We start from the raw sequence: 11,877 nt of genomic DNA on the forward strand, positions 1-11,877 counted from the left end.
AGTTCCAGGACAGCCAGGACTACACAGAGAAACCCTGTCTCAAAAAACCAAAAGTTCATCCAAGTACAGTGGCACATGCCTAGAATCCAAACCACTCAGGAGGTGAGGGAGGAGGACTCAAATCAAGGCCATCCTAGGCTGGGCTACAGGGCAAGACCTTGAGAACTAACACAAACTTCAAGTAACTGAAATACATGCAGTCCTAATAGTGTGCTGATCTTATAGTAAGTATATAGATGCAATTTCTTTGTGCTTAAAACAACAAATGTCACTTCTGACCACTGTTTTTCAGGGGCTTTTTGGTTTTTCAAGACAGGGTTTCTCTGTGTAGTCCTGGCTGTCTCGGAACTCACTCTGTAGACCAGGCTGGCCTCGAACTCAGAAATCCACCTGCCTCTGCCTCCCAAGTGCTGGGATCAAAGGCATGTGCCACCACTGCCTGGCCGGGTTTTTTTGTTTTGTTTTGGTTTTTGTTTCTTAAATAGCTCTGCTGGCCTAGAACTCAAGAGACTGACCTGTATCTGCCTCTTGAATGCTAGAATTAAGTGTGCACAACCATCCCTGGCCATGCCTCTTGTAATCGTACAGAGTATGTCTTACTGATTCAAATGAATAAAAAGTAACCCTATTACATGACCCAGAAATTAGTTCTTGTACCACAATCCCAGTGCAAACTTAGCTTCTGACACCATTTCTTCATAGCCAAGTACACAGGCAAGGTAATTTAGAACTCAAAATTGAAATTTTATCACTGATGGGAAAAATACTAGCCATCTTTCTGGAAAGTCCTGGTTATGGTTTACCACTTACCAATTAATGTGATCCCTGGCTGAGGAATTTAAAGTGTTTTCAAATTAATGAACTTACGTTTATTGCACTCAACACAGGCTGGTACTGAACAGGGATGGGCTCACTACCGACAGATGACGCCAGTTTTAATTTTTTATTTCTATACTATATTACATGCATAGAATGTTTAAATTGTTATTCTTTTACTAGTGTATATAAGTAAAAGATACTTAAGTTTTTTACTCATATACAGGCAAGTATGGAAAGCTGAGGAAGAATACAGGTGCTGATTAGGCCACATATCTTGTTCAAATGGCACAGAAGGGTGGTGCGCCCCATCTCACTGCAGCCCAGTCAGCCATCACACTGAAGCTCTCCTATCCGTCTTAATATTTTTAGCATCAGCATAGTTCATTTTAGTACAACTAACAGTCTTTGATTTCCAATACAGGGACCCATAGCTACATTAGCTACTTGAGTAAACACAGACTTTTTTTACACTAAAATTTTTGCAATACTAGTGAACTTGAAGACTTGTTTAGGTCATACATGCACTTAGGTAAATTTAAAATTCTAGTTAATTTCATCCACTCTCTTGACCTACAAGTATATACACATTTTTTTAAAACTCAAATTAGTATATAAATTCTAAGTTCTTGCTTAGTTCAATAATAAACTACACAGAGCACACGGAATAAATCCATTAGTATTAAAACTACAGGTCCAAGCTACTTAAGCCAGAGCAAACAATAACCTGTCTTCTTAACCAGAGGAATTTCAAGTAGGCTAAGTGCATAAAGTACACATCATAAATAACTTACTGGAGTAATTATGTCTCTTTCCTTTGCTATTAAAAAAAAAAAAACTTTTCCTGATAAGTGACTCCCCTTTGGCCTGTAGAATTGTAATGGGGTCAAATGTGTTACAATAGATTAAAAGAAACTTTAATATTTGTCTTATTTTTAATTACATGTATGCATGTGTGTCTGTGTGGGGAATTGCATGTGTGAGCGTGTGACATGTGAGCACAATGCCCATCAATGTTGGAAGTGTTGGGTCCACTGAAGCTGAAGTTGCAGGCAAGTGTGAGCCATCTGATGTGGGTGCTGGAAACTGAACTCAGGCCTATGGAAGAGGAGCATACAGTGCTATCTCCCAGCTCCAGATTGAAAACATCTGAAATTACTTTGAGGAAAAAAATTCAGAGTAACTATCAAATATTTCATACAAAAATACCGTATAAAAATCATGGACTTTATTATACATTTTAAAAAATCCAACAACACATTTCTTGAAGCCTTGTCAGCAAATACCTATTTTGACAAATGAAAAAATAAGTCCTCTGCTCCACAAGCTATACCATGATCACAAATCCAATTTTAAAGAGATGCTAAATGATTTTTAATTGTACACTGCACAATTGGTTAATATCAGTGAAATAAGAATTAATCAATTTACTTACATTACAAAATCCACAAAACATACAAAGCAGTCTTACACATAAATCATTTCATCCCATAGTATTCACATAAGTTGGTTACTCACAAGTATAGCCAGAGACTAATTAAAAGTTCAGGACGGACAGTGGTCTCTCCTTGCTGCCTTCGACTTGGGAGGCAGAGGCAAGTGGATATCTGATCTAGGCCAGCCTGGTCTACAGAAAGAAAGAGTTCCAAAGTTCCCAGGACTACACAGAAAAACCCTACCTCAGAAGGAATGAACCATCCTGCTTACATGCCTCAGTCCTCCTTCAGAGATGGTGCTCTCCAGTTACACCATCTCAGGAAGGAGTAGCATTCAATTCTGGGCCAAAACAGAGGGTTATTCGGATAGTAGAAATGCAGAAAGACCCAACGGAGCCTCCAAGATTCAAAATTAGTTAAGAAAATCCCTTGGGGACCACTGTCCCCTCCTATACCTGTAATGCACTCTCCTCCTCGGCAGACGACTGTAAAGGAACAGCAGAAGTGGAAAATCCCTCCTTGTATTTCCAAGTGGAAGAACTCTAAGGGGTTCCATTAGATAAACGGCTGGCTGCTGATGGAAGAGGACTTTAGATGGTCCATATAAATGAAAAATTTGCCAATCTGGCTGAAGCACTATACATTGCTGATCGGAAGGCTGGAGAAGCAGTGGATACGCGAGCCCAAGTATCGAGCCCAAGTAGAAAGAAAGAGGTCTAGAAAAGGAGAAACATGAAGAGAAACTTAGAGCAGCGGCCCAGAAGGCCAGAGAAAGGAGAGCTGGGATCAAAAAACATGTGGAAAAAGAAGAGGGAGAGGCCCATGAAAGGAATGGAATCTGTCATGACGGTGAAAAGAGGCAGCACGAGCAGAACCTTTCCAGGACAGCACCTGATTAACAAAGGGAAATCGAGAAATCAGTGAAGACACTGCTCTTGGTGTGGCCTAACCTCGAACTTCCACTTATTGTAGTCTTAATAAACCTATGCTGTTAAGAATATTCCTGGAAAGGAAATACATAGGAATTAGCCTAAAGAAGATTTTAAAAATACTTTTAGAAGTATTTTGATTAACATTAGTATTTTTATGCTACCCATGACTATTAATAAAATTTTAAATAATTTTTCCTTTAAAATCCATTTCACCTTATCATTAAAAAAAGTTCAGTACAGTCCTAGATTCAAATCTTTGTTATTAATGTAGAATAAAAATCTCAAATAAAACAAACTTGCTAAAAACAAAATTAAAAGTTTGCTTGCTACATATACTGATGTGTTTAAAGTATCATCTAAATGCTGAGACTGTTATTAAAGCAAATATTTTTTCATTTCATTCATATGTCAGAAGACTTTATAACATACTAGCTTGAAGGGTCTGCCAGCATTGTCAGTTTATACGTAAATAGTGTAGTTCCTGTTGTCAGTACTCGTGTGTGTTCACTGCACAAAATCATGTCACCTACACTGTTACGTACATCTTATTATCCTTTTCTCAAAAATAATGGCAACTTCCTCATCCCAACACTGTGGAGCTAGGAATTCTTTTGAAACTAAACACCAAGTAATCATTAAATAATGGCGAAAACAAGATTGGCTTCAGGGATTCAAGGACTCTGTTCAAATGGCCGGTTTCAGTCTTCAGCAAGTCTCTAGCAAGGACACAGAAGTGAGTGATTTCTATTGCGCTTATTACCACAGTTATGCAAGTGCTGTCAATATAGGTCAAAGAATGCAGAGTATAATTAGGTAGGCTAAATTTCATTTTTTTAAAAAGCAATTTTGTTAATTTCTAAAAAGCTGGAGAGAGAGATTCTGGAGGACAGTATAACAGAGCAAGACCTGCACAACCATTTAGGAAGCCGTTCACAGGCAGACGTCTCCCAGCAGGAGAGCGGACGGGAGCCGACGAGCACAGTTCCACACAGTTCAACAGTGACAGAAGTTAAATCATCTGAAACTGTTTGATCTACTCAGGATGTATCCTGGGCATTGGAACACATTTTGGTCTAACCTGTGGATATGAATGCAACTGGGGGAATTCCTATAAAACATGACTTAAGTATTAGAAAATTCTTACCTCTGACCTAAATTTTTATCCAAATATCAGTATTTTGCTATCATGCAAAGCACCAACCAAATAAAAGTGCCTCCTGATGGGACTCATTTCATCTGAAGTAAGCATGACATCTATCAAGAAAAGACTTCATGAAACTGAAAACATGAGATGAGGGTGTGGCTCTGTGGTAGTTTAGTAAGACCCTGGGGTTGATCCCTATCACTGCCAAAATCAAACAAACAACAAAAACAAAAAAATAGCAACAACAAAAACCAGAAACCTTACCAATCTCAAAAAGAAAGTCTTAAAAGCAAGACTTGCCACTGCTAATCAAGTTCTAAGCACAGCAGTTTATAGTTTAACAAGGAAACACTACTATGAAAGCATTCCCTTTAGTAAGCCCAAAATAGACCGTTAGCCAAATGCACTCCATAAACTGATAATTATTAACTGCATGTTTGAGTGACATAAGACTTTAAAGAGTATTAAATAACCATTAGTCCCATTTGGCACACGGATAAAAAGAGTATCATGATCCTATATATATCGTTATCTTGTTCCTACAGAAAACAGTGTACTTCGACTGTGAAGCTGAGCTATATGCTGAAAACTAAAACAGAAACCACTTCTAATTCAGAACAAAGAAGACTACTTGTGAAATTAGTGGTTAACCTCTTGAAAATCTATAAATGTATGACTATGTAAAACTAATCAATATATTTAACCTGTATACATATGTATATATACACCTTTTCATGTAGAACACATGAAAATAAAATCTATAAACAGAGTTTAAAATCTGAGTAAAGAAAGTTTTGACATGTCAACCTTGGTAGCAAGCTAACTGTGTCCTTGGTCCTATACTCTATGAGGTGTTCAATTCTTTTTTAGTCTTTCATGGAATTAGATCTTTTACTCATTTGAAAAGTAAAAGTATTTACAGTAATTAGTGCAAATTATTCTACACTCATAAATTAGTTATTTCCCTTTGTAGATATAAAGTGGCAATTTAATACATTATCAAAATGTGGGATTATGAAAATACTGGGATTCAGTTTGAAATTTAAAGATTATGTTTTCTAAACTAAGCTGCACATTTTTATTTAAGCAGTAAAACATAATTGTTATAGAACATCTTTTGAAATGTCACTCATTGTCAAAAATTTCACAATACAGAAAATACAATATATCAGTCTACAGCACTCCCTTTACACATCAATTCTAATATAAAATGTCTGAACAACAACAATCTCAATAAATTCTGAAGTCTTACTCTAACCCTCACTGTTCTGTAGCAATAAGTAAAGTCCCAACCTGAGAACTGAAAAGATGGTAATGAAACACCAAGGACCATATCAAACAGCAACAGACACTTGAGGTCTCTCCCACTGCCATGATCTAGTACATCAGAGCAATGAACAAGCCAAACATACTGAAGTCAACAGCACCACCTGGACCTGTCCTAGTGATTCTGTACAAATTCTATTGCACACTCAATGTTAGAACATTTGCAAACTTGTAGAAGTCTCCACACAAAAGATTTTAAGTTCATTCAGTTGAACACTCCCTCACTACCAATAAGACATTCCTAATGAAAGGGAGAGAGTACAAACATGTATGTCAGAATCTGAATAAATGATTTCTTAGGGAGACAGCCAATTATAGTGCAAGATAAAATGTTCACAATTTAAAGGAAAAATATCTTGAGCAAGTGTAACTCCTCAGCAATCTACTACAGAAAAGTAAGCAGGTCTTGTTTAGGAGAGCAGAGTTGGATGATAATGCATAGTATTTTATTTTTAAGGGGAAAATGTTCGATATAACCTGTTATCAAGTTCAGTCTTTTTAAATGAGGCCGAAACACGCAAATATAAAGCTTAATCTCTTCCTTGATCTTTAGCATGGATACATTGTACCACATTCCAGGGAAAGGGGGAAATCAAAAAGCAACAACAAGTTTATGCTTCTGACTCTCTTTTTTTCCCTTCTTCTCCCAAATCACTCTCCTCCGACTGGCTACTGCTGAGAACAAGCTGGCCCTCACTTCCAGCCTGGTTTGGTCTACTGGAGGCAGCTATCAACCGACTCTGTTCTTCCAAGTCCTGGTGGAAAGACAAAAAAAAAAGAAACTAAATTTAACTGTCAGCAGTCAATAAAAAAACTATGCAGATTCCTATGATCTTTACTATACTTGAGAGCTATTCCAATCCTGTCACATGCATTAATTCTGATAATCTAATGAAAAGAAAGGCTATAGTCAACAAATGAAACACCAGCATGAATTTTGGAGTGATTTGAATAATCCCCAAAAAGCAAATATGCAAAAAAGAAAATTTTTCTTTTTAACCTTCCCCCCTGCCCCCACTCCCACCCCCTTTTTTTGTGGTTAATAGCCGAGTTCTGATTGTCCCCTCTCATACACCATGTAAGCACTCTCATAGTCAGTGCCCTGGTCACTCTGCACCCCACTCCACACTCCTCTCCAGATCTTCTCTACTCCTGCTCTGTTTATCTTGTTAAATCAACTGTCACTTCCCCCACCTAAGCTGTCTTTGCCACTTTCTCTTCTCAGCCGCATATCCAGCTCACTTCCCGTTCCTAGGGCCCTCTTCACATTCATATTCCCCAGTTATCTTCTCTCTTCTTTCCCTCCTTTCCTACCATCGATGCCACACCCTTGATAAAGCTCCTATAATCTTGTGGATCACCTAATCAAGGTTTGCCTGTGAAAACTGTATACTTTTAATTACTCTTTTGTAGATTTGATCCTTAGTACCAAAACTTCCTTTAAAAGTGTGTTGTAGAGGAATGGAGGAAGGCCTGAGTGACTGCACTGTTGATATGAGCACGGCCTTGTCAAGGACTACAGTGTCTCAAACACATGGAAAGTGCCAAAGCCATTCTCTGGTCTGTGTGCAGATGTTGAGAGTGTATGCAAAAACTAGCAAGCACAGCTTCGTTTTCCCTCCTCCTACCACAGGAATGACTCTGACCTGAAAATGCTCCCTCCAGAGCTGTGCATAAGAAAATCTGAGTTTGGGGGTTATTGTGTAGTAGTAGTTGGCGCTACTCCATCACAAAAAGAACCCATCCCAGCTTTTCTGTGAATCTGTCTTTTCTTCAGTATCCATCCTTTCTTCATTTCTTGTCACCCGTCAGGTTTCCAGAACCAATCTGTGCTGAATGATGTGTACATGCACATGTTCATAGGTATGTATGTGTACATGTGTGTGTGTATGTGTACGTGTGTGTGTATGTGTATATGAGTATCACTCTTGCTAATACCCAAAAAAACCTACTTCTCCTTCCCACAGTCAATATGGCTTTCAACAAGACAACTACAACTATTAAAAGTCTCAAAAGAACTTTTGTAGAGAGACCCCTACTTGGTATATGAAAATTCTGGTTTGTTGCTTTAAGAGCAAGTTGTGTTATATGTCACAGCTGCTTCCACACAATTCGGATATCAACTCTTTCCTGCTATGCAATGAAGCAAGCAGAAATGAACTTCCACTTGGAAACTAAAATCTGAAAGTCACAGTGTTCAATTAGTCGTCATCAGTACTACATAAAGGACTACATACCTTCTCAATCTGTTTCTGTTTGCTGAGTTCTTTCTGCTGTTTCTCTTTTACTCTCTCTATTTCTTTTTGTTTTTCTGATGCCCTACGATCCTAAAAACGGGAGAGGATAAATAAAACAAATACGTTAAATAAAAAGTAACTTTAAATTTTATACATTTCAATCAATATGAACTTTGTAACTTTTCAGTACTTTTTCATTAGGCATACAAATAGTTTTCGTTCTACAGCACACATTAGTCCAGATTCTTCTTTTTTTGTTTGTTTGTTTGTTTGGCTGGGGCTTTTTTGTTTGTTTTCTCAAGACAGAGTTTCTATGTATTGCCCTGGCTGTCCTGAAACTCAATCTATAGACCAGGCTGGCCTTGAACTCAGAGATCCACCAGCTTCTGCCTCCCAAGTGCTGGAATTAAAGGTGTGTGCCACTGCCTGGCTCCAGATTCTCAATGCTATACAAGCAATAGCACATACTGTTAATCTTGTTTAGCAAAACAACTTTATTTACTGCTAGTATGAAAGAGCTGAGGCCAGCCTGGTCTACAAAGTGAGTTCCAGGACAGCCAGGGCTACACAGAGAAACCCTGTCTCGAAAGACCAAAAAAAAAAAAAAAAGAGCTGTTTGTTTTTGAAGACAGGCTTTCTCTGTATAGCCCCTGGCTGTCCTAGAACTCACTCTATAGACCAGGCTGGCCTCAAACTCAGAATTCCACCTGCCTCTGCCTCCCAAGTGCTGGGATTAAAGGCGTGCGCCACCACTTGCAGGCATAAGAGAGCTTTTATTACACTGCTTCAGCTTAGACATCCTTGGAAAATAAGTGGCCGATTCTTACCAGTTCAGCATGCAAAGCTATCTGTTTTGCCAATCCAACAGAATCACAAATCTAAAAGGAGGAAAAAGTAAAACCTTTATATTAAACTAAATAGTTTTATATTACACTAAAAATTTCAAATACCCAAATGGACGACATAACTAGTTTCATAATATAAGATAACATACTGCTTCAAATAAGAATATTTCAACCCCAAAGAATGTCAGCATGTTTCCTTCAGAGCTGATGATGTGGTACTGCTGGCTTTTATCTCCATCATGTGTCCATGCTACTTCTCACTGTATCAGACTCACTACTGATAGAGATCACCAGATAAAGTAACTGTAGCATGCCCAAGCCCAACTGATACAACTAACTTATCTACAGCACAATCCCTACACACTTAAAGCTAAGGGAAAATCATATAAAAAAGAGTTGACCCTATTTCTGCAGGACCCCAAACCATAATGATCCTACAACATAACCCACAGGTCACCACTTGGGTGACTCTGGGCCTGGGCCCCAGAGAACCCTTATAAAAGCAGTGCCTGTCTGAGGGCATTTAACATAGCCACCCAATTCTCCAGGCTCAGCCTACATAATGACCACCCTCCTACTGCAATCCCCTCCACCCCTGACTTTTCCCCAAGCCCTGCCACCACTCAGGAGCCCTTTCCCAGAGTTGCTTCTCTGGTGCTATCCTGGAAGCCTGATCCCTGAGGCCCTCAAGGCTGCTGAGGCTGGGGTGATACACCCAGTCCCTACTACCCTACTTCTCCAGCTGGGGACATCATGGAGGTCTGAATGCTGGCAGCAAGTGTCCCTCCCCACCTTATTCCCAACATCAAAGACCAGTAACTCCCAGAGGCATGAAGTCCTTCTCCAAACCAGGTACCTAGTGACCAAGACCTTCCTCTGACAGATGATACCAAGCTCAGTAGAACCCTCAATGGAAGGAATAGCATGGGAAAAGGGAAAGTCACCTTATTAGGGAATAAAGATTTCTGAGTGGTTTTAAAAAGAGTTGAAAAGATTGTAAGCGCCAGAAGACCAGAACACCTGCTGTAGATAGTGTCTTCTAGACATAAGAAAGCTGTAGCTATGAAATTTCAACAATACGATTGCCCAAAAAAGTCCTAAAAATTGATAACAACTGACATACCAATGGAAATCTCACAAGGCCCTACCCATAGATGAAGAGCTACAGGAAAAAGACTGTTTTGTCCAGAGACAAGCCCCAGTAGGTTATCCAATGCTAAGTGGTCAGACCTAAACATATGAATATAAGAGCAACACTAAACGGACCAGGTAAGTTACACACACACACACACACTCCAATAATAATAATACTAATTAAGTTGTGAATTTTTGAGGAAGGACAGACACAGGAGGAATTGGAAAGGGGAGAGAGAAGAGGAAATGATGCTAATACAGTATTCATTTAAGAAGTTAGCAAAAACACAAGAACTTAAACATCATTACCGAAATAGTAAGTCATGCAGAGAATGAAGGATTTAGGTAATGATACTGGTATGAATTATTGATACCTAAAAATGACTGTAGGAATATACTCCATTCCCAAGATAAGTTAATGATGCAAGACTGAACCAGCTATCAATAATCTACAGAACCTGATAGGCTCCCCCATCAGTGTGGCTCCCCCAGAGAAGCACGCTCCATCAAGCAACTCAGCTGGACTAGGGATAACCTGAGAGCTTTCCCCAGAAATTTAAGGTTAACACTCTGACTCTGATAAGTATTTTATAAAATGAACATTTTGAAAGCCAGGTACCTTTTCCCCCTCATTGTTTGATTCAAATATATAGCAGACTGATGACAAATTACTCTCACTTCTTCCACCTGATGTCCGGAGAACAAATCCAAAAAGTCGTTTATTTTCCTGGTGAGTAGCATACAGAACTACACATGGTAATGGAAACTGCCACAGAAATACAATAAATATGAGATCTTCCAAATCATTACAGCAACACTCAGATGATAAACTCTCAAGATAAATTCTAAAAATATCACATATAAGAAATTTAAGGACAAATTTTCAATAGAATAATAATCTAGGAACAAATAATGCCACATTTGGTTTGGAATTTACCAAAAAGAGGTTATTAAATACTGAGTATTATTTTTCAATAACATATTTACCGATATAAAGTACAAAAAATGATCTGCTCAATAAATGATTAAATTGCACCTACAAAGAAATACAGAATTATAAAATCAACACAATTATGTTCATGTTTTGATAACTGCTGCTAATTTCTTTGGTACATAAACTCTCTAAGGATAAAAACTATCTTTAGGGTTAAAACACCAAAACATGCTGACTCTTTACAAGTGCTCAGGAACTTTCTGGAGCTGGCTGCATATACAACTACAGCCTAAGGACCAATCTTATTGATACCATCACACCAAGATACATAGGACTAGGTTAATATCAAACTATAAAATGTATATATGAACAAATGATACTTAAAGCTTTAATCACATAGAACTCACTGTGAGCCTTGTAACTTGGGTCTGTGGATCAATTAACCTATAATTAAAAATTTGGAAAACAACTTTTTAGTTAGGCTAAACTAAAAAATTATTTTTCCTATGTTTGTTTGGAGAGGGTTACTACTTACTTCAAACAGTCACAAGTGACTAATAAATGTGATTCTGTCATACGAAAGATGTTGTGGATGGCCCGAGCAGCTAAGATCTGGCGCATTGTTTCATAGACAACATCTGGATGGTCATCTGACTTTACCTCCATAGAACCAAGGAATCGGACAATAAATAACTGATGAAGAATAGAGTCTGTAACAGAACATGGCACATTATAAGAGGTGGTCTTTGTTTTCAGTTTTTGCAGCACAGGCTGGCCACAATTCTCCTGCTTTAGCATCCCAGATGCTCATACTACAAGCATGTGTATATAAAATATACATAAATACTGCTTTAGTATTTATGCATTTTCAACCCCAAAGTTGTTTCCCAAAAGAATATACTGCATGATTTTAGATTTTCCTATGAAAAATAAAACCTAAAAAAGAATTTAGAAATAACTCAATACTTCAGTGTTCAAGTTATAAGAAAATGGAGCGGGGGGGGGGGGGGGCGGAGGGAGAGGGAGGAACATCCAGGAGAGTCTTTGGGGAAACAACGGGGGGGTTGAAAATG

At 38.3% G+C, this 11,877-nt stretch overlaps 1 protein-coding gene and 1 pseudogene across 1 annotated transcript in view; one reads left to right on the forward strand and one right to left on the reverse strand.

Annotated features, from left to right (window-relative positions):
* Positions 1-2,022: 2,022 nt before the first annotated feature.
* Appl1 (adaptor protein, phosphotyrosine interacting with PH domain and leucine zipper 1) overlaps positions 2,023-11,877 on the reverse strand; it is a 55,471-nt gene continuing 45,616 nt past the window's right edge. Inside the window, exons 17-22 of the mRNA XM_028754097.1 lie at positions 11,340-11,514; positions 11,212-11,248; positions 10,490-10,636; positions 8,719-8,769; positions 7,892-7,981; positions 2,023-6,409 (exon numbers count right to left, since the gene is read on the reverse strand). Coding sequence (XP_028609930.1) covers positions 6,266-6,409; positions 7,892-7,981; positions 8,719-8,769; positions 10,490-10,636; positions 11,212-11,248; positions 11,340-11,514 — 644 coding nt within the window. The 3' untranslated portion in view covers positions 2,023-6,265. The remainder of the gene's footprint in view (positions 6,410-7,891; positions 7,982-8,718; positions 8,770-10,489; positions 10,637-11,211; positions 11,249-11,339; positions 11,515-11,877) is intronic.
* LOC114609710 lies at positions 8,926-9,501 on the forward strand (annotated as a pseudogene).

Source organism: Grammomys surdaster, unplaced genomic scaffold (genome assembly GCF_004785775.1).
Source record: "Grammomys surdaster isolate TR1022 unplaced genomic scaffold, NIH_TR_1.0 125979, whole genome shotgun sequence".
NCBI classification, from domain to species: Eukaryota; Metazoa; Chordata; class Mammalia; order Rodentia; family Muridae; genus Grammomys; species Grammomys surdaster.